Source organism: Mustelus asterias, chromosome 8 (genome assembly GCF_964213995.1).
Source record: "Mustelus asterias chromosome 8, sMusAst1.hap1.1, whole genome shotgun sequence".
NCBI lineage: Eukaryota > Metazoa > Chordata > Chondrichthyes > Carcharhiniformes > Triakidae > Mustelus > Mustelus asterias.
In genome coordinates, this window is record NC_135808.1 from 139,290,595 (window position 1) to 139,310,178 (window position 19,584).

Consider the following 19,584-nt stretch of genomic DNA (forward strand, 5'->3'; position numbering starts at 1 on the left):
TCCTGACCAATGGGGACCTGGGTGAAAGCTCATCCCATCCCCGGTGCAGGAATTGTAGTGGGCAGAATTTCCTGTCTTGGGGTCACAGACCCAGACGCCCCACCCCTGGTGAGGAGAACCTAGCGAGGGGACGCAGGTCAGCACAGCCCCTAGGGGGAAGGGTCACGCCTGGGCACCACTCTGCCAGTGCCAGGGGTCACAGTCAGGGGCACTGTTGGTAGGAGTTTCCGTTGTGGATGTTTGCAGAGGGGGAGGGGGTGTCCTGTGTCAGTGGAGGGTCCAGTGACTGTTGGGGGAGGGGGCGGGGCGGGGCGGGGCGGGCTTTATTTTTATTTTTGCTCAGTTCGGGGAGCCAGCTCCAGGATTTACTCTGACTGTGTGTGCACAATATGGCGGCAAAAGCCAGCAGTGCCATTGGCCAGCTATACTTCGAGCTGCCCAAACCAGAGAAACTTCGCCCCTCTGATTGGACAGTTTATTTTGGATGTGAGGGATTTTTGTATTTCCTGTTTTCACACCCTGACCAATTTCCTCGCTTTGGGAATGGGGCCGGGGGGCGGGGGCGGGGGCGTGGGGGGGGGGGGGGGGGGGGGGTGCGGGGCGGGGGGCGGTGGGGGGCAGGATTTCCGCGCTGGTTATCAGCCCATTGACCCACCTTGAATGTTCCCTCCGTGACCAACAAGTGCTGGTATTGGACTCGAACCCAGAGCCACTGGTTCAGTGTGAGGGGCTGTACCCACAGTGCCACCCAACCTCTTGCATTTCCTGTGCCTGCTTCAGTTTAGCTCTGAATTTAATGTATTTTAACATCGTGTTTATATCTGTCTGGGAAACTTTGTTTAATTATTGATGCAGCAATTAATAATTTATTTTCTTCCCATTTTTCTCTTTCTTTCAAATGAATTTAGGGTCTCCCGGGGCCCCCAGGTGAAAAGGGTGAGACAGGTGATGTGGGTGCAATGGTGAGTATTGCTATTCAAGTCTGTCTGGAGTGAGAATCCAACTTTCTGCTCCCACTCTGTGCGCCGGAAAGAAAAACCCAAATCCCAGAATCCCCTCACATCATCCTGAGAGTGACCAAACACTGCTCTCAGCCAATCAGCTCCTAACACTGCTCTCAGCCAATCAACTCCCAAACTGCTCTCAGCCAATCAGCTCCCAACATGATAATTGCTGTACCATTTTTACATGCATCAGTTACTTCTTTGTTTATTTCTCGCCCCCACCATGATGTCATTATTTGGTGGCCTATAGACTATGTCTATCAGTGACTTTTTCTTCTTACTATTTCTAATTTCCACCCAAATGGATTCAACCTTTTTTCCCATAGAACCGATATCATCTCTCACTGCCGCCCTGATATCATCCTTAAATATCAGAGCTACACCACCTTCCTTACCTTCCTGTCGGTCCCTCCGAACAGTTTGATACCCCTGGATATTCAACTCCCAGTCGTGACCATCCTGCAACTCTGGGTGGGATTTTACCGCCTCGTTCGACCCAAGACCAGAAAACCCCACCCGAGGTCAATGGACATTCCCATTGCCCGCCCCTCGCCCGCTCCGATTCCCGTGTCGGGTGGGTGGTAGAATTCCAGCGCATGTTCCTGTAATGGTCACCAAATCACACTCATTCGCAATGATTGGTGCCGTCATTACCTTCGAATCTTAAGATTCTAAGATTCGGAGCGGGCGAGGGGGCGGGCAATGGGAAGGTCCATTGACCTTGGCCTGGGTTTTCTGGTCTCGGGTCGAACGAGGCGGTAAATTTACCTTGTTTCAAATGCTACAAGCATTCAGATAAAGTGCCCTTATGCTAATTTTTGTACCTTCTTTTTGAATCCTAACACCTCCATTAATAACATCTCCTGAGTTCCCCTCCCTTTTAACTTTTTTTAATGGTAACAGTATAAACTTCCAATTGGGTCTCGGTCTCAGCTAATGAGTTAATTAAATTGTGTAATAATGATGATGTTTTTCACTCAGGGGCCACCTGGACCACCAGGACCACGAGGTCCACAGGGCCCCAGTGGAGCTGATGTAAGTATAAATCAAACTGAGTTTTAGCATTGCATTCTCTGAGAAATCTCCCCATTTCATTTAATTCTAAATGTCTTGTTTCTCAGGGAGCGCAAGGTCCATCTGGAGGAATTGGTTCGCCTGGTGGTGTTGGTGAGAAGGTGAGATGTTTTGATCAGAATTCCCATAGCTCGGAATATTCTGGTTTATAAAGGAGCAACTAAAATATTGTTCAGATCAAACTCCCATTTCCCCCTGAAAACAAATGGGGTCGAGACTCACAAATCAATAAAAATAGAAGACAGAGAAACAATTTGCTCAATGCCTCCGCCATTTCCTGATTGTCCCTGATAATCTCTCTTGTCTCTGCTTCGTTTAGTTTAGCTTTCCCTTTGAATAAACTTATATAAACTCTGGCAATCTGTTATATTCCCGGCGGGTTTTACTTTAATAGATTCACAGACTTTTACAGCACAGAAGGAGGCCATTCGGGCCATTCTGACCATGCCAGTCAACAAAGATCTGACTACACCAGTCCCATTTTCCAGCGCTTGGCTCATAGCCCTGGAGGTTACGGCAGTACAAGTGAATATCAAAATATTCTTAAATGTTCCCAGAGTTTCTGACTCAACCACCCTTTCAGGCAGTGAGTTCCAGACTCTTACCACTGTCTGAATGAAAGCGTTTCTCCTAACTCCCCTCTTAGCCTTCCACCTTTGATCTCTGGCCCCTGGTTATTGACCCCTCGACTAATGGAAAAGTCCCTTCCTATCCACCCTATCTACGCCCCTCACAATCTTATCCACCTCTGTCAGTCCCCCTCAACCTCACTGCTCCAAGGAAAACAGCCCAGCCTATCCAATCGGTCCTCTGAGCTCAGACCCTCCATCCCAGGCAGCTTCCTGGTAATCTTATATTTTTCCCCTTTCATCAACATTTTCATTGCCATTTGCCGGTTTCTAAAACATTCCCAATCCTCAGACTTGTTACTGTTTTTTGTAACATTTAAAGCTTCTTTAATCTAAACTCTCCCGAACTTTCTGAGTGACCCATGGATGGGGAACTTGCAGCTGAGTTTTTGTTTTTCAATGGCATATATTTTGTGGAACATTTTGAATAGTTTCTTTAAATGTTTCCCACTGTTCATTTAGCTCCAAAGTTTTTTGTCTATTTTCCCAATTCTCCTGAGCCAGTTCTCCCCTCATACCTACGCCAATGGCTTTATTTTGTTTGCAGTTGGGACATGTCACTGCAATTTAATGGTATTATGATCACTATTTCCCAGTGGGTCTTTGATTATGCCAATACTAATTAACCCAGCCTCATTACACAATACTAAATCTAAGATAGCTTTATCCCTAGTCGGTTCCACTGTGTACTTCTCCAAGAAACTGTCACAAAAACATTCTACAAACTCATCTTCTCGATCATTCTTACCATTTTGATTGTCCGAGTCTCTATGAAGATTAAAGTCCTCCATAATTATTGCATAGCCTTTGTGACAAACTCCAACAATCTCTTCAATGCTCTGCCCAACACTAGAGTGACTGCTTGCTGGGATATTATATCGGCCCCTGGTGTTTCCTGACACTTGCTATTCGCAATTTCCACCCATACTCACGACCTCCAGAGACCAGATCCTTTCTCATTAATGTCCCCTTGTCATCCCTGGCCCTCCTCTTTTGCCACTCTGTCTGTCTTTCTGAAATACTGTTCACCCTGGAATATTTATTTCTCAACTCTGATCACCTTGTAGCCAGGTTTGATCTGATTTGATTTATTATTGCCACGTGTATTAGTATACACTGAAAAGTATTGTTTCTTGCGTGCTATACAGACAAAGCATTCCCTGTATCCCTGTGTGGTGATTAGATCTAAATTATTAACCTCTCTGTTTAGCCATAGAGTCATACAGTGCAGAAAAGGCCCTTCGGCCCATCGAGTCTGCACTGACAATATCTACCACTAAAGGCGCGCTAATCCCATTTTCCAGCCCTTGTTCCATATCCTTGAATGTTATGATATTTCAAGTGCTCATCTTAAAGGTCGTAATGTTTCCAGCCTTCACTACCTTCCCAGGCAGCGCATTCCAGATTCCCACCACCCTCTGAGTGAAAAAGTGTTTTCTCAAATCCCCTCTGAATCTCCTGTCCCTCACCCTAAAACTCTGCTCCCTCATGACTGACCCCTCAACCAAGGGGAACAGCTGCTCCCTATTCACCCTGTCCATACCCCTCATAATCTTATACACCTCAATCATGTTCCCCCCTCAGCCTTCTCTTCTCCAGAGAAAACAATCCAAGCCTATCCAGTCTCTCCTTATCGCTCAAACGCTCCATCGCAGTTCCAAATCCTCACTATTCACAACTCCCTCTCACCCTATCGCTAATCTATTCCTCCGTGCTATTGGCCTGTCTGCCAATGGAAACAAGGCCTGCCTATCCTCTCTATCCAGACCCCTCATCATTTTATTCACCTCAATTTAATCTCTCCTCACACCCACCTGTCCCACAGAAACCCACCCAACCTCTCCAGAAGGAGATTGTGGGTTCTATCTAAATGCAAGATGCTGTTGTTGACTGATTATTTTTTAATCTGTTTCTAGGGTGAGACGGGTGAAGCGGGCGATCCAGGGCCTCCAGGTGAAAGGGGTCGAGGGGTAAGTTTCTGTGCGCACGCTAACAGGATCTGAATAGAAAGGCAGCCCGGCAGCTTGCACTCCTCACTGAGGGAGAGTCACTCACATTGTCTGCTCACAGAAATGAACATTCGCCAGCAATCTGAACAATCTCACTAACCCAGCCAGGATCGACGTTTCTCCACCTTTCCAGTAACAAACTCACTTTCCCATTAGTTCCACTTTGAATTTTCTGGAAGCTTTAGATGGTTTGAGAATGGAACTCTGTGCAGAATCTCCCTGACACAGCGGTTCCAGAGAGTGTGTGACGCTGGGGACAATGTGAGTGCACTTCAATTCAGGCTGTGTGACAGCACAGACCTGCCATTGGCTAAGGGACAGATATCGGGGAGGATGTGTGAACGTGCTGTCACCAGCTGGGGTTTTTTTGCTTCATTCTAAATGACCTGTACTCGAGTAAACAGAGCAAATGTCAGAGGTTGTCAATGACATGGAGCTCGGAGCTGTAGCAAACAGCAGGAGGATAGAAACATGGACAGACTCAGGGCAGATATAACGCAACACAGGAATGTGAAGTGCTGCATTTTGTTCCAAAGATTGAGGAGAGCCATAGAAACTAAAAAGCACAATTTTAAATGGGAACCAGGTAGCTGACAGCACAGTATATAGAGTCATAGAGCTTTACAGCATGGAAACAGTCCTTCGCCCAACTTGTCCATGCCACCCTTTTTTTATAAACCCCTAAAACATATGTTCATTAATCTCTAAAGGTGACAGGACAGATTGAGAAAACTTAGTAAAAGCACATAGGATTCCATGCTTTATGAATAGAATAAAAAAGCAAAGAACTGAAGCTAAATCTTTGTAACTTAAAGCTGAGACCCCAGCTGGAGAATAGTATCCAGTTCTGGGCTCCACACTTTAGGAAGGATGTCAGGGCCTTGGAGGGTGTGGAGGAGATTTACGAGAATGTTCCCAGGGATGAGGGAGCAACTTGTGGAGCTATTGGGATTGCAGGGGGGAGCGGGTGGAGGTGGGGGGTGGGGGGGCGGCTGTGGCGGAGGAGGAATGGGGGGGTGACGGGGTGGGGGGGAGTGCACGGGAGTGGAGTTAATTGGATAGTTCTTTCAAAGAGCTGGCTCAAGAATGATGACCCGAATGATTTCCTCCTGGGCTAAGAGACTCACTGATGCATCATGGAATAGTTAACAATGCAGTGTTCGGTCAGAATATCACTTGCACAATTTCCATTGTGTCAGGAGAAGGTGCTGATGATTTAGGAACTGTTAAGTTACTGTGTTAAGATGCAGACCTTCCAGCTGAAACAGGACTACATGAGGTCGTGTCTTAGCCAAGAGCTGGGGGTAGAGTGTTGGCAACCCGACCCACAACTGGACAGCTGTTTTCACTGCCAGAACCCTCCAGCTGCTGCCTGAATTCCAGAAGGTGGAAACTGAGCCACAATCAAACAATGGGAACTTTCACTGAAAAAGTGGGAGATTGTTAAGGAAAGGATCGGAAGATGTGAACCCTCTGAGGCCAGAGGCACAACCTCAGGCTAAAGGGACAATCCTTTAAAACAGATGAGGAGGAATTTCTTCAGTCAGAGTGGTGAATCTGTGGAACTCTTTGTCGCAGAAGGCTGTGGAGGCCGGGTCATTGAGTGTCTTTAAGACAGAGATAGATAGGTTCTTAATTAATAAGGGGATCAGGGGTTATGGGGAAATGGCAGGAGAATGGGGATGAGAAAAATATCAGCCATGATTGAATGGCGGAGCAGACTCGATGGGCCGAGTGGCCTAATTCTGCTCCGACGTCTTATGGTCTTATGAGGAAAGCATTATATCTCACGACGAGTGTGGTCATCAAACATCCGCAGACCCATCTTTGGACAGAGGATTTTATTTAAAAAGTAAGAAGCTTTATAAAAATCACTGAATCTTACAGTACAGAGAGAAGCTGCCTGTGTCTGCTCTGGAGAAAAACTGTTTGAGTTGATTTATTATTGTCACATGTATTGGGATACAGTGAAAAGTATTGTTTCTTGCGCGCTAATTAGACAGAGCATACCGTTCATAGAGAAGGAAAGGAGAGAGTGCAGAATGTCGTGTTACAGTCACAGCTCGGGTGTAGAGAAAGATCAACTTAATGCAAGGTAGGTCCATTCAAAAGTCTGATGTGCCAAACCTGGCGAAGATTGAATTAAAGCATTGTTAGAGAGTTTAAAAGAGTTAGAATGAAGCTTTAGAAGCATAGATCGAGAGTAAAAGATAGAATTAGAAGCTATTAGAATTGGGCGGCACGGTAGCACAGTGGTTAGCACTGCTGCTTCACAGCTCCAGGGACCTGGGTTCGATTTCCAGCTTGGATCACTGGGTGCAGTTTGCACATTCTCCTCGTGTCTGCGTGGGTTTCCTCCGGGTGCTCCGGTTTCCTCCCACAGTCCAAAGATGTGCGGGTTAGGTTGATTGGCCATGCTAAAATTGCCCCTTAGTGTCCTGAGATGTGTAGGTTAGAGGGATTAGCGGGTAAATATGTAGGGATATGGGGGTAAGGCCTGGGTGGGATTGTGGTCGGTGCAGACTCGATGGGCCAAATGGCCTCTTTCTGCACTGTAGGGTTTCTGTGATTTCTATGATGCATGCTGGGCCCAGCTTGTAAGGAGTCACCTTGCTCCATCCAATTTATCCCAGTGACTAGCTCTTTCCCCAAAGCCATTTGGTCCATTGTGTTCATCCTGGCCATCCAGCATCTATCTATTCTAATCCCATTTCCCAGCACTTGGTCCATAGCCGTGTATGCTAAGATGTTTTGAGTCCACTTCTAAATGCTTCTGAAATGTTGAGGGTTTCTGCCTCTCCCACCCTTTCAGACGGCGAATTCCAGGTTCCCACCACCCTCTGGGTGAAAAGGTTTTTCCTCAAATCCTCTCTAAGCCTCTTGCCCCTGACCTTAAATCCATGCCCCCTGGTTATTGACTCCTCTGCTCTCCACCCTATCAATGACCCTCATAATTTTGTACACCTCAATCAGGTTCCCCCTCAGCCTTCTCTGCTCCAAGGAGAAGATGCTAAATTGAGGTTTATTGTCCCAGGTTAGGGGGATTGGCGGGATAAATCCGTGGGATTGCAGGGTTAGGGTCTGCGTGGGATACTTTGTTGGAGAGTCGGTGCAGATCCCGATGGGTTGAATGGCCTGCTTCTGCACTGTAGGGATTCTCTCATTGTATGATCTGTAGTTACTGTGAATTGTTAAGTGCCTCAGCTCACAGTGAGGAGCTGTGGCACAGGATTTTACAGCCTTGCTCTTTCCAAACTATAAAATCCTGCCCAAGGTCAACGGACCTTTTGACAAGGTCCCTCATGGGAGGTGAGTTAGGAAGGTTCAGTCGCTAGGTATACATGGGGAGGTAGTAAATTGGATTAGACACTGGCTCAATGGAAGAGGCCAGAGCGTGGTTGTGGAGGATTGCTTCTCTGAGTGGAGGCCTGTGACTAGTGGTGTGCCGCAGGGATTGGTGCTGAGTCCATTGTTGTTTGTCATCTATATCAATGATCTGGATGATAATGTGGTCAATTGGATCAGCAAGTTTGCTGATGATACAAAGATTGGAGGTGTAGTGGACAATGAGGAAGGTTTTCAAAGCTTGCAGAGGGATTTGGACCAACTAGAAAAATGGGCTGAAAAATGGCAAATGGAATTTAACGCAGACAAGTGTGAGATATTGCACATTGGAAGGACAAACCAAAGTAGAACGTACAGGGTAAATGGTAGGACTCTGAAGAGTGCAGTTGAACAGAGGGATCTGGGAATACAGGTACAGAATTCCCTGAAAGTGACGTCACAGGTGGGTAGGGTCGTAAAGAGTGCCTTTGGTACATTGGCCTTTATAAATCGGAGTATCGAGTATAAAAGTTGGAGTGTTATGGTAAGGTTATATAAGGCATTGGTGAGGCCGAATTTGGAGTATTGTGTACAGTTTTGGTCACCTAGTTGCAGGAAGGATGTAAATAAGGTTGAAAGAATGCAGAGAAGGTTCACAAGGATGTTGCCGGGACTTGAGAAGCTGAGTTACAGAGAGAGATTGAATAGGTTGGGACTTTATTCCCTGGAGCGTAGAAGATTGAGGGGAGATTTGATAGAGGTGTATAAGATTTTGATGGGTATAGATAGAGTGAATGCGAGCAGGCTTTTTCCGCTGAGGCTAGGGGAGAAAAAAACCAGAGGGCATGGGTTAAGGGTGAAAGGAGAAAAGTTTAAAGGGAATATTAGGGGGGGCTTCTTCACGCAGAGAGTGGTGGGAGTGTGGAATGAGCTGCCGGATAAAGTGGTAAATGCGGGGTCACTTTTAACATTTAAGAAAAACTTGGACTGGTTCATGGATGAGAGGGGTGTGGAGGGATATGGTCCAAGTGCAGGTCAGTGGGACTAGGCAAAAAATGGTTCGGCACAGACAAGAAGGGCCAAAAGGCCTGTTTCTGAGCTGTAATTTTCTATGGTTCTATGATTGTCAACCCCTCTGCCGCTCTGATTCCCGTCCGGGTGGGACGGTAAAATTCCGGCTGTGACCTCAGAGTGATTGCACGAAAGATTCTTCAGAATAATATTAAGATCCAAAAGTTTAACATAAGGACAAGTTGTATCGACTCGAGTCAATGTTCTTAACCCCAGGGAATACAAAGAACAATGCAGCACAGGAACAGGCCCTTCGGCCCACCAAGCCTGTGCTGATATGTGGGTTCTATCCCTCTGTTCACCTCCCATTCATGTGTCTATCATGATGCCTCTTAAATGTTGCTCATGTTCCTGCTTCCACCACCTTCTCTGGCAGCGCGTTCCAGGCACCCACCACTCTCTGTGTGAAAAGCTTCCCCCGCACATCTTCCTCAAACCTTCCCCCTCTCACCTTGAACCTGTGTCCCTTGTAACTGACACTTCCACCCTGGGGAAAATGTTTCTGACTGTCCACCATGTCTATGCCTCTCATAATTTTGTAGACCTCTATCAGGTCTCCCCTCAGCCTCTGTCTTTCCAGTGAAAACAATCCTAGTTTATTCAACCTCTCCTCATAGCCAACAGCCTCAAGACCAGACAACATCCTGGTGAACCTTCTTTGCACTCTCTCCAAAGCTTCCACATCCTTCTGGTAGTGTGGTGACCAGAACTGCACGCAATACTCCAAATGCGGCCTAACCAAGGTTTTATATAACTGCTACATGATTTCCCAACTCTTGTACTCAATGCCCCGGCTGATGAAGGCAAGCATCATAGAAATCATAGAAATCATAGAAACCCTACAGTGCAGAAGGAGGCCATTCGGCCCATCGAGTCTGCACCGACCACAATCCCACCCAGGCCCTACCCCCACATATTTTACCCGCTAATCCCTCTAACCTATGCATCTCAGGACTCTAAGGGGCAATTTTTAACCTGGCCAATCAACCTAGCCCGCACATCTTTGGACTGTGGGAGGAAACCGGAGCACCCGGAGGAAACCCACGCAGACACGAGGAGAATGTGCAAACTCCACACAGACAGTGACCCGAGCCGGGAATCGAACCCGGGACCCTGGAGCTGTGAAGCCGCAGTGCTAACCACTGTGCTACCGTGCCGCCCCATGCCGTATGCCGTATGCCTTCTTAATCATCTTGGCCACCTGTGTTGCCACGTTTAGGGAACTGTGGACCTGCACGCCCAGATCCCTCTGTATGTTAATGTTCCTAAGGGTTCTGCCATTTACAGTGTAATTCACACTGAAATTGGATCCTCCAAAATGCATCACCTCACAAGGGGTGAGAGGCTCATGATGATTAGTTGCTTTGGTTGAAAGAGAGAAACGACCTCCCCTGGGGGTGGGTAATGAGGGAAGTATCCAAAACATGGGGCCAGATCCTGAAAATGAGAGGCATCCCATTTGGGGATGATATTCAGGTCAGTTCCACAGATGGAGGGGAATGGAAATCAGGAACTCTCTCCCAGACAGTTGGAGATACTGGGCTTTAATTGGAGTTTTCAGACTGTCTTGGTGCTGGGTTTGGGTTGACAGCAATGGGGGTGAGATTCTGATCAACAATCGACTGCATGAAGACTAGAAGCTGCTTTATGGGCTGAATGGCCTTCTCCTGTTCCTATGCTTGTGTTGAAGTTGCTTATCTTCTCTCTGTGTGTTGCAGGGTCCTAAAGGCGATCTTGGAGACAAGGGTGAGGCAGGACCTCCAGGGGCAGCAGGTCCCGCTGGACCCAAAGGGCCACCAGGAGATGATGGGCCGAAAGGCAACCCCGTGAGTCAGTTTCACACACCAGCTATCAGAAATCTCTCTCGAGAAACTCCCTCTCCTATCCCATGCCTCCCTCAGTCACCTCTTCTCCTCATCCCCTTCACTCACCCTTCATTCACCCTCCATGCCCCTCAATCACTGCAGCCTCGCTTCATCACTCATTTCCCCCTTCCCTTCCTCACACTATTCTCACTTCCTCCCTCTCTCCCTCCCTCCCTTTCTCCGTGTCCTTCACACACTTCCTCCTGCACACACATTCTCATTCCCCATCTCTCTGCAGAGTCTCTTCATCTTTTCCTGTCTCTTTTCTTAGGGTCCCGTTGGCTTCCCAGGGGATCCCGGACCTCCAGGTGAACCCGGAACTTCAGTGAGTACAATCACTTTTCTCTGCTATCCTCTTGCCAGGTACCCATTGTGGTCAATGACCAAAAGCAAACCAAGTGCTTGAGAAATAAAACCAAAATGAATGAAGTTTACATCAGCATGTCTTGGGCCTTGGCTAGGCCAGTCTTGGAGAACTCTGGCCTTGGCTCGGCCCATCTTGGAGAACTCTGCACAGTTCCCATCTCAGAATTCCTTCCTGCAATTTCTAATTGCGGAAGACAGTTTAAATCAGAAAACAGGGTTGCAGCTGACTGCAAACTCTCTGCTGTTTTATAACGTCACATCAGAGGAATTTTACGCGAACTCAGTAGCTACAGGTGATTACATTTGTCCATGAATCAAGAAGAAGAACTTGTCTTTGAATTGTGAGCTGAAGCACTGATGTTCTTTCCAATGTAGGGCGCTGACGGAACAGCTGGTGAAAAGGGTGAAGATGGAGAGGCTGGGCCAGCTGTGAGTATCTTCCCATTCATTTCCCAGGATTGTTGGGGAAGGGGCTGCAGTGAGGAGGGAGAAATAGTGAAATCATCTCCTGTTTACAAGTGACAGTGTGCGTTCCAGGGGGTGGGTGTGGGTTCCAGGGGGTGGGTGTGTGTTCCAGGGGGTGGGTGTGGGTTCCAGGGGGTGCGTGTGGGTTCCAGGGGGTGCGTGTGGGTTCCAGGGGGTGGGTGTGGGTTCCAGGGGGTGGGTGTGGGTTCCAGGGGGTGCGTGTGGGTTCCAGGGGGTGGGTGTGTGTTCCAGGGGGTGGGTGTGGGTTCCAGGGGGTGCGTGTGGGTTCCAGGGGGTGGGTGTGGGTTCCAGGGGGTGGGTGTGGGTTCCAGGGGGTGCGTGTGGGTTCCAGGGGGTGGGTGTGGGTTCCAGGGGGTGGGTGTGGGTTCCAGGGGGTGGGTGTGCGTTCCAGGGGGTGCGTGTGCGTTCCAGGGGGGCGTGTGCGTTCCAGGGGGGCGTGTGCGTTCCAGGGGGTGGGTGTGGGTTCCAGGGGGTGGGTGTGGGTTCCAGGGGGTGGGTGTGGGTTCCAGGGGGTGGGTGTGCGTTCCAGGGGGTGCGTGTGCGTTCCAGGGGGGCGTGTGCGTTCCAGGGGGGCGTGTGCGTTCCAGGGGGTGGGTGTGGGTTCCAGGGGGTGGGTGTGCGTTCCAGGGGGTGCGTGTGCGTTCCAGGGGGGCGTGTGCGTTCCAGGGGGGCGTGTGCGTTCCAGGGGGGCGTGTGCGTTCCAGGGGGGCGTGTGCGTTCCAGGGGGGCGTGTGCGTTCCAGGGGGTGCGTGTGGGTTCCAGGGGGTGCGTGTGCGTTCCAGGGGGTGCGTGTGGGTTCCAGGGGGTGCGTGTGGGTTCCAGGGGGGCGTGTGGGTTCCAGGGGGGCGTGTGCGTTCCAGGGGGGCGTGTGGGTTCCAGGGGGTGCGTGTGGGTTCCAGGGGGGCGTGTGGGTTCCAGGGGTGCGTGTGCGTTCCAGGGGGTGCGTGTGGGTTCCAGGGGGTGCGTGTGGGTTCCAGGGGGGCGTGTGCGTTCCAGGGGGTGCGTGTGGGTTCCAGGGGGTGCGTGTGCGTTCCAGGGGGTGCGTGTGGGTGTATCTGTGCGTGTGTTACGGGCGATGTGCTTCTTTTGCACGAATGAACGAAAACTCAGGGTGAAATTCACAGCTCAGAAATCGGCAAATTAAACAATTAAAAATCAAATCAGGTGAAAGCCCTTTAAAAAGGTCCTATCACAAACCACAAAATTCCCAAAGGAAACTGATCAAATTGTAAATTAAGCTGTGGTTCTGGGAGTCGAAACTTCCGCAGTCCCTGCAGTCCACAGCGGGAATGGAAAACCTGGAAAGTGCCACATGTTCCCTGTTCCAGCACTGAGCATGGCCATGGAAGAGGGGCTGGATGGACGACCCCTTAACCGCCCACTGCCTGACCTAGTAAAGGCCAGCTGGGCTAGGCCCAGGAGTAGGTTCACAAGGAGTGCCCCCCCCACCACCCTCCCCCCCCCTTTACATCCCACCTGCCCCTCCCGAGTGCCAGAGCATCAGCAGCATGAGGCTAAAGCCAAAAAGGGGGTTGATCTACGGACTCCACAAGGCTACAAAAGACAGGAGCCATTAACCAATGTATCCTGCGGTTGTTGGGAGCTCTGCTTACCTCATAAATGTCCTGTAGTGAAGGGCTGGAGTCCCGCATAGAGAAACCGCCACAGAAACATGTTCCAGAATGTCAACATCTTCCTTTCTGCACTCCACATCCACTACATCCTTCTCCTTTGATAATACTGATGCAAAGCACTCGTTAAGGACCTCACCCACCTCATCTGGCTCCACACACACATTCCCTCCACTGTCCCTGAGTGGATCCACCCTTTCCTTAGCTACCCTCTTCCCCCTTTAAATGCAGAAAAAGCCATGGGATTCTCCTTAATCCTCCTGCCAAGGACACTTCATGGCCCCTTTTTGCTCTCCTAATTCCCAAGAATGTGGCCGCAGCTAGAAAGGTGTAGCTATAAGGACAGATTGGGTGAGGGGGATTCTTTTCCTTGGAACAAAGAGAGGGTGAGTCAATAGGGGAGTACAAAACTACGAGGGGAAGAGACAGAGTGGACAGGATAAAATTGTTTCACTTGGTGGAGAATTCTAGAACCGGGGACACAGATTCAAGTTAAGTGACTGGAGATGCAGAGGGGACATGAGGAATTCACTGCCCAAGTTGGTGGTGGAGGCAGAGACCCTAAACTCTTTTAAAAAGTTTAAAGTGTTGTAAGCTATGAGACTATGGCCGAGTGCATTGGGTATCCTCGGAGTGGCATGGACAAGATGGGCTGAAGGGCCTCCTTCTGTACGGTAACTTTTCTAAAGTTCTATGGCTGTCTGTACTTAAAGTTGATAAGGCGCCAGGATTGGCTGAGATTTTGATTTGATTTATTATTGTCACATGTATTAACATACAGTGGAAAGTATTGTTTCTTGCGCGCTATACAGACAGAACATACCGTTCATAGAGAAGAAAATGAGAGAGTGCAGAATGTAGTGATACAGTCATAGCTCGGGTGTAGAGAAAGATCAACTTAATGCAAGGTAGGTCCATTCAAAAGTCTGATGTGCCAAACCTGTAGAAGATTGAATTAAAGCATTGTTAGAGAGTTTAAAAGAGTTAGAATAAAGTTTTAGAAGCATAGACCGAGAGTAAAAGATAGAATTAGAGGGTTAAGTTACTGTGTTAAGATGCAGACCTTCCAGCTGAAACAGGACTACATGAGGTCGTGTCTTAGCCAAGAGCTGGGGGTAGAGTGTTGGCAACCCGACCCACAACTGGACAGCTGTTTTCACTGCCAGAACCCTCCAGCTGCTGCCTGAATTCCAGAAGGTGGAAACTGAGCCACAATCAAACAATGGGAACTTTCACTGAAAAATGTGGGAGATTATTAAGGAAAGGATCAGAAGATGTGAATTGGGAAAGCATTGTATCTCAACAGTTAGTGAGATCACCAAACATCCTCAGACCCACCTTTGAACAGAGAATTTTATTTAAAAAGTAAGCAGCATTATAAAAATCACTGAATCTTACAGTACAGAGAGAAGCTGCCGGAGCCACTGTCCCTGCTCTGTGAAAAAACTGATTTGATTTATTATTGTCACATGTATTAAACATTCAGTGAAAAACATTGTTTCTTGCGCGCTATACAGACAGAGCATACTGTTCCTAGAGAAGGAAAGGAGAGAGTGCAGAATGTAGTGTTACAGTCACAGCTAGGGTGTAGAGAAAGATCAACTTAATGCGAGGTCGGTCCATTCAAAAGTCTGACAGCAGCAGGGAAGAAGCTGTTCTTGAGTCGGTCGGTGCGTGACCTCAGGCTTTTGTATCTTTTTCCTGATAGAAGAAGGTGGAAGAGAGAATGTCCGGGGTGCATGGGGTCCTTAATTATACTGGCTGCTTTTCCAAGGCAGCGGGAAGTGTAGACAGAGTCAGTGGATGGGAGGCTGGTTTGCGTAATGGATTGGGCTATATTCACAACCTTCTGTAATTCCTTGCGGTCTTGAGCAGAACAGGAGCCAGACCAAGCTGTGATACAACCAGGAAGAATGCTTTCAATGGTGCATCTATAAAAGTTGGTGAGGTTTGCATAGAAACATACAGGATAGGAGCAGGAGGAGGCCATTCGGCCCTTCAAGCCTGCTCTGCCCTTCATTACAATCGTGGCTGATCATCCAACTCAATAGCCTAATCCTGCTTTCCCCCCATAACCATTGATCCCATTCGCCCCAAGTGCTATATCCAGCCGCCTCTTGAATACATTCAATGTTTTAGCACCAATAACGTCCTGTGATAATGAATTCCACAGGCTCACCACTCTTTCGGTGAAGAAATATCTCCTCACCTCCGTCCTAAATGGTCTACCCTGAATCCTCAGACTGTGACCCCTGGTTCTGGACTCCCCCCACCATCGGGAAGATCCTTCTTGCATCTACCCTGTCTCGTCCTGTTAGAATTTTATAAGTCTCTATGAGATCATCTCCCCGCCCTCCATTCGTCTGAACTCCAGCAAAAATGATCCTAACCTAGTCAATCTCTCCTCATACATCAGTCTCGCCATCCCCGGAATCAGCCTGGTAAACCTTCGCTGCACTCCCTTGACAGCAAGAACATTCCACTAAGGTGGGTGGAAGAGCAAAGTGTACAGAGGACACTGAAAGTCTGCAAAGGGATATAGATAGTCTAAGTGAGTGGGCGAGGGTCTGGCAGATGGAGTACAATGTTGGTAAATGTGAGGTCATCCATTTTGGTAGGAATAACAGCAAAATGGACTATTATTTAAATGGTAAGAAATTGCAGCATGCTGTTGTGCAGAGGGACTTGGGTGTCCTTGTGCAGGAATCTCAAGGAGTTGGTTTGCAGGTGCAGCAGGTAATTAAGAAGGCAAATGGAATTTTGTCCTTCATTGCGAGAGGGATGGAGTTTAAAAACAGCGAGGTTATGTTGCAGCTGTATAAGGTGCTGGTGAGGCCACACCTGGAGTACTGTGTACAGTTTTGGTCTCCTTACTTGAGAAAGGATATACTGGCACTGGAGGGGGTGCAGAGGAGATTCAGTAGGTAGGCTCCGGAGTTGAGAGGGTTGGCTTATGAGGAGAGACTGAGTAGACTGGGGCTATACTCATTGGAGTTCAGAAGAATGAGAGGAAATCTTATAGAAACATATAAGATTATGAAGGGAATAGATAAGATAGAAGCAGGGAAGTTGTTTCCACTGGTGGGTGAAACTAGAACGAGGGGGCATGGCCTCAAAATAAGGGGAAGCAGATTTAGAAACATAGAAAAACTACAGCACAAAACAGGCCCTTCGGCCCCACAAGTTGTGACGAACATATCCCTACCTTTTAGGACGACCTATAACCCTCCATCCTATTAAGTCCCATGTACTCATCCAGGAGTCTCTTAAAAGACCCTATTGAGTTTGCCTCCACCACCACTGACGGCAGCCGATTCCACTCGCCCACCACCCTCTGTGTGAAAAACTTCCTCTAACATTTCCCCTGGACCTACCCCCGAGCACCTTAAACCTGTGTCCTCTCGTAGCAGCCATTTCCACCCTGGGAAAAAGCCTCTGAGAGTCCACCCAATCTATGCCTCTCAACATCTTATATACCTCTATTAGGCCTCCTCTCATCCTACGTCTCTCAAGGAGAAAAGACCGAGCTCCCTCAGCCTATCCTCATAAGGCATGCCACTCAATCCAGGCAACATCCTTGCAAATCGCCTCTGCACCCTTTCAATCTTTTCCAAATCCTTCCTGTAATGAGGCAACCAGAACTGAGCACAGTACTCCAAGTGAGGTCTGACGAGGGTCTTATATAGCTGCACACTGAGGTAATATGGGCTGAGGTTAGAAATAGGAAAGGAGCGGTCACGTTGCTAGGAGTTTACTATAGGCCCCCAAATAGTAATAGAGATGTGGAGGAAGAAATTGCTAAGCAGATTATGGATATGTGTGGGGGTCGCAGGGTAGTTGTCATGGGGGACTTTAACTTTCCAAATATTGATTGGAATCTTTGTAGGTCAAATAGTTCGGATGGGGCAGTTTTTGTGCAGTGTGTGCAGGAGGGTTTCCTGACACAATATGTGGATAGGCCGACAAGAGGTGAGGCCACATTGGATTTGGTACTGGGAAATGAACCGGGCCAAGTGTTAGATTTGGTTGTGGGAGGGCACTTTGGAGATAGTGACCACAATTCAGTGTCTTTTGTTATTGCAATGGAGAGGGAGAGGGCCATACGGCAGGGCAAGGTTTACAATTGGGGGAGAGGTAATTATGATGCGATTAGGCAAGAATTAGGGGGCATAAATTGGGAACAGAAACTGTCAGAGAAAGGAACTAATGAAAAGTGGAACTTTTTCAAGGAACAAATACTGGATGTCCTTGATAGGTATGTCCCTGTCAGGCAGGGAGGAAATGGCCGAGTGAGGGAACCATGGTTCACGAATGTCTTGTGAAAAGGAAGAGGGAAGCTTATGGAGGTATGAGGAAACAAGGCTCAGATGGCTCGATTGAGGGTTACAAGTTAGCAAGGAATGAAGTGAAAAAGGGGCTTAGGAGAGCTAGGAGGGTACACGAGAAGTCCTTGGCGGGTCGGATCAAGGAAAACCCCAAGGCTTTTTATTCTTATGTGAGGAATAAAAGAATGACCAGGGTGAGGTTAGGGCCGGTCAAGGACAGTAGTGGGAACTTGTGTATGGAGTCAGTAGAGATAGGCGAGGTGATGAATGAATACTTTTCTTCAGTGTTCACCAAGGAGAGGGGCCATGTTTTTGAGGAAGAGAAGGTGTTACAGGCTCATAGGCTGGAGGAAATAGATGTTCGGAGGGAGGATGTCCTGGCAGTTTTGAATAAACTGAAGGTCGATAAGTCCCCTGGGCCTGATGAAATGTATCCTAGGATTCTTTGGGAGGCAAGGGATGAGATTGCAGAGCCTTTGGCTTTGATCTTTGGGTCCTCGCTGTCCACGGGGATGGTGCCAGAGGACTGGAGAGTGGCGAATGTTGTTCCTCTGTTTAAGAAAGGGAATAGAAATGACCCTGGTAATTATAGACCGGTTAGTCTTACTTCGGTGGTTGGTAAATTGATGGAAAAGGTCCTTAGAGATGGGATTTACGACCATTTAGAAAGATGCAGATTAATCCGGGATAGTCAGCACGGATTCGTGAAGGGCAAGTCGTGCCTCACAAATTTGATTGAATTTTTTGAGGAGGTAACTAAGTGTGTTGATGAAGGTAGGGCAGTTGATGTCATATACATGGATTTTAGTAAGGCGTTTGATAAGGTCCCCCATGGTCGGCTTATGATGAAAGTGAGGAGGTGTGGGATAGAGGGAAAGTTGGCCGATTGGATAGGTAACTGGCTGTCTGATCGAAGACAGAGGGTGGTGGTCGATGGAAAATTTTCGGATTGGAGGCAGGTTGCTAGTGGAGTGCCGCAGGGATCAGTGCTTGGTCCTCTGCTCTTTGTGATTTTTATTAATGACTTAGAGGAGGGGGCTGAAGGGTGGATCAGTAAATTTGCTGATGACACCAAGATTGGTGGAGTAGTGGATGAGGTGGAGGGCTGTTGTAGGCTGCAAAGAGACATAGATAGGATGCAAAGCAGGGCTGAAAAATGGCAAATGGAGTTTAACCCTGATAAATGTGAGGTGATTCATTTTGGTAGGACAAATTTAAATGTGGATTACAGGGTCAAAGGTAGGGTTCTGAAGACTGTGGAGGAACAGAGAGATCTTGGGGTTCATATCCACAGATCTCTGAAGGTTGCCACTCAAGTGGATAGAGCTGTGAAGAAGGCCTATAGTGTGTTAGCTTTTATTAGCAGGGAGTTGGAGTTTAAGAGCCGTGGGGTTATGCTGCAACTGTACAGGACCTTGGTGAGACCACATTTGGAATATTGTGTGCAGTTCTGGTCACCTCACTATAAGAAGGATGTGGAAGCGCTGGAAAGAGTGCAGAGGAGATTGACCAGGGTGCTGCCTGGTTTGGAGGGTAGGTCTTATGAGGAAAGGTTGAGGGAGCTAGGGCTGTTCTCTCTGGAGCGGAGGAGGCTGAGGGGAGACTTAATAGAGGTTTATAAAATGATGAAGGGGATAGATAGAGTGAACGTTCAGAGACTATTTCCTCGGGTGGATGGAGCTATTACAAGGGGGCATAACTATAGGGTTCGTGGTGGGAGATACAGGAAGGATATCAGAGGTAGGTTCTTTTTGCAGAGAGTGGTTGGGGTGTGGAATGGACTGCCTGCAGTGATAGTGG

At 48.2% G+C, this 19,584-nt stretch overlaps 1 protein-coding gene across 1 annotated transcript in view; it reads left to right on the plus strand.

Moving 5' to 3' along the window:
- Positions 1-19,584, plus strand: part of LOC144497798 (collagen alpha-1(XI) chain-like) — a 494,895-nt gene that overhangs the window by 379,658 nt on the left and 95,653 nt on the right. Inside the window, exons 32-38 of the mRNA XM_078219235.1 lie at positions 909-962; positions 1,986-2,039; positions 2,126-2,179; positions 4,624-4,677; positions 10,830-10,937; positions 11,248-11,301; positions 11,718-11,771. Of these exons, the coding sequence (XP_078075361.1) occupies positions 909-962; positions 1,986-2,039; positions 2,126-2,179; positions 4,624-4,677; positions 10,830-10,937; positions 11,248-11,301; positions 11,718-11,771 (432 nt within the window). The remainder of the gene's footprint in view (positions 1-908; positions 963-1,985; positions 2,040-2,125; positions 2,180-4,623; positions 4,678-10,829; positions 10,938-11,247; positions 11,302-11,717; positions 11,772-19,584) is intronic.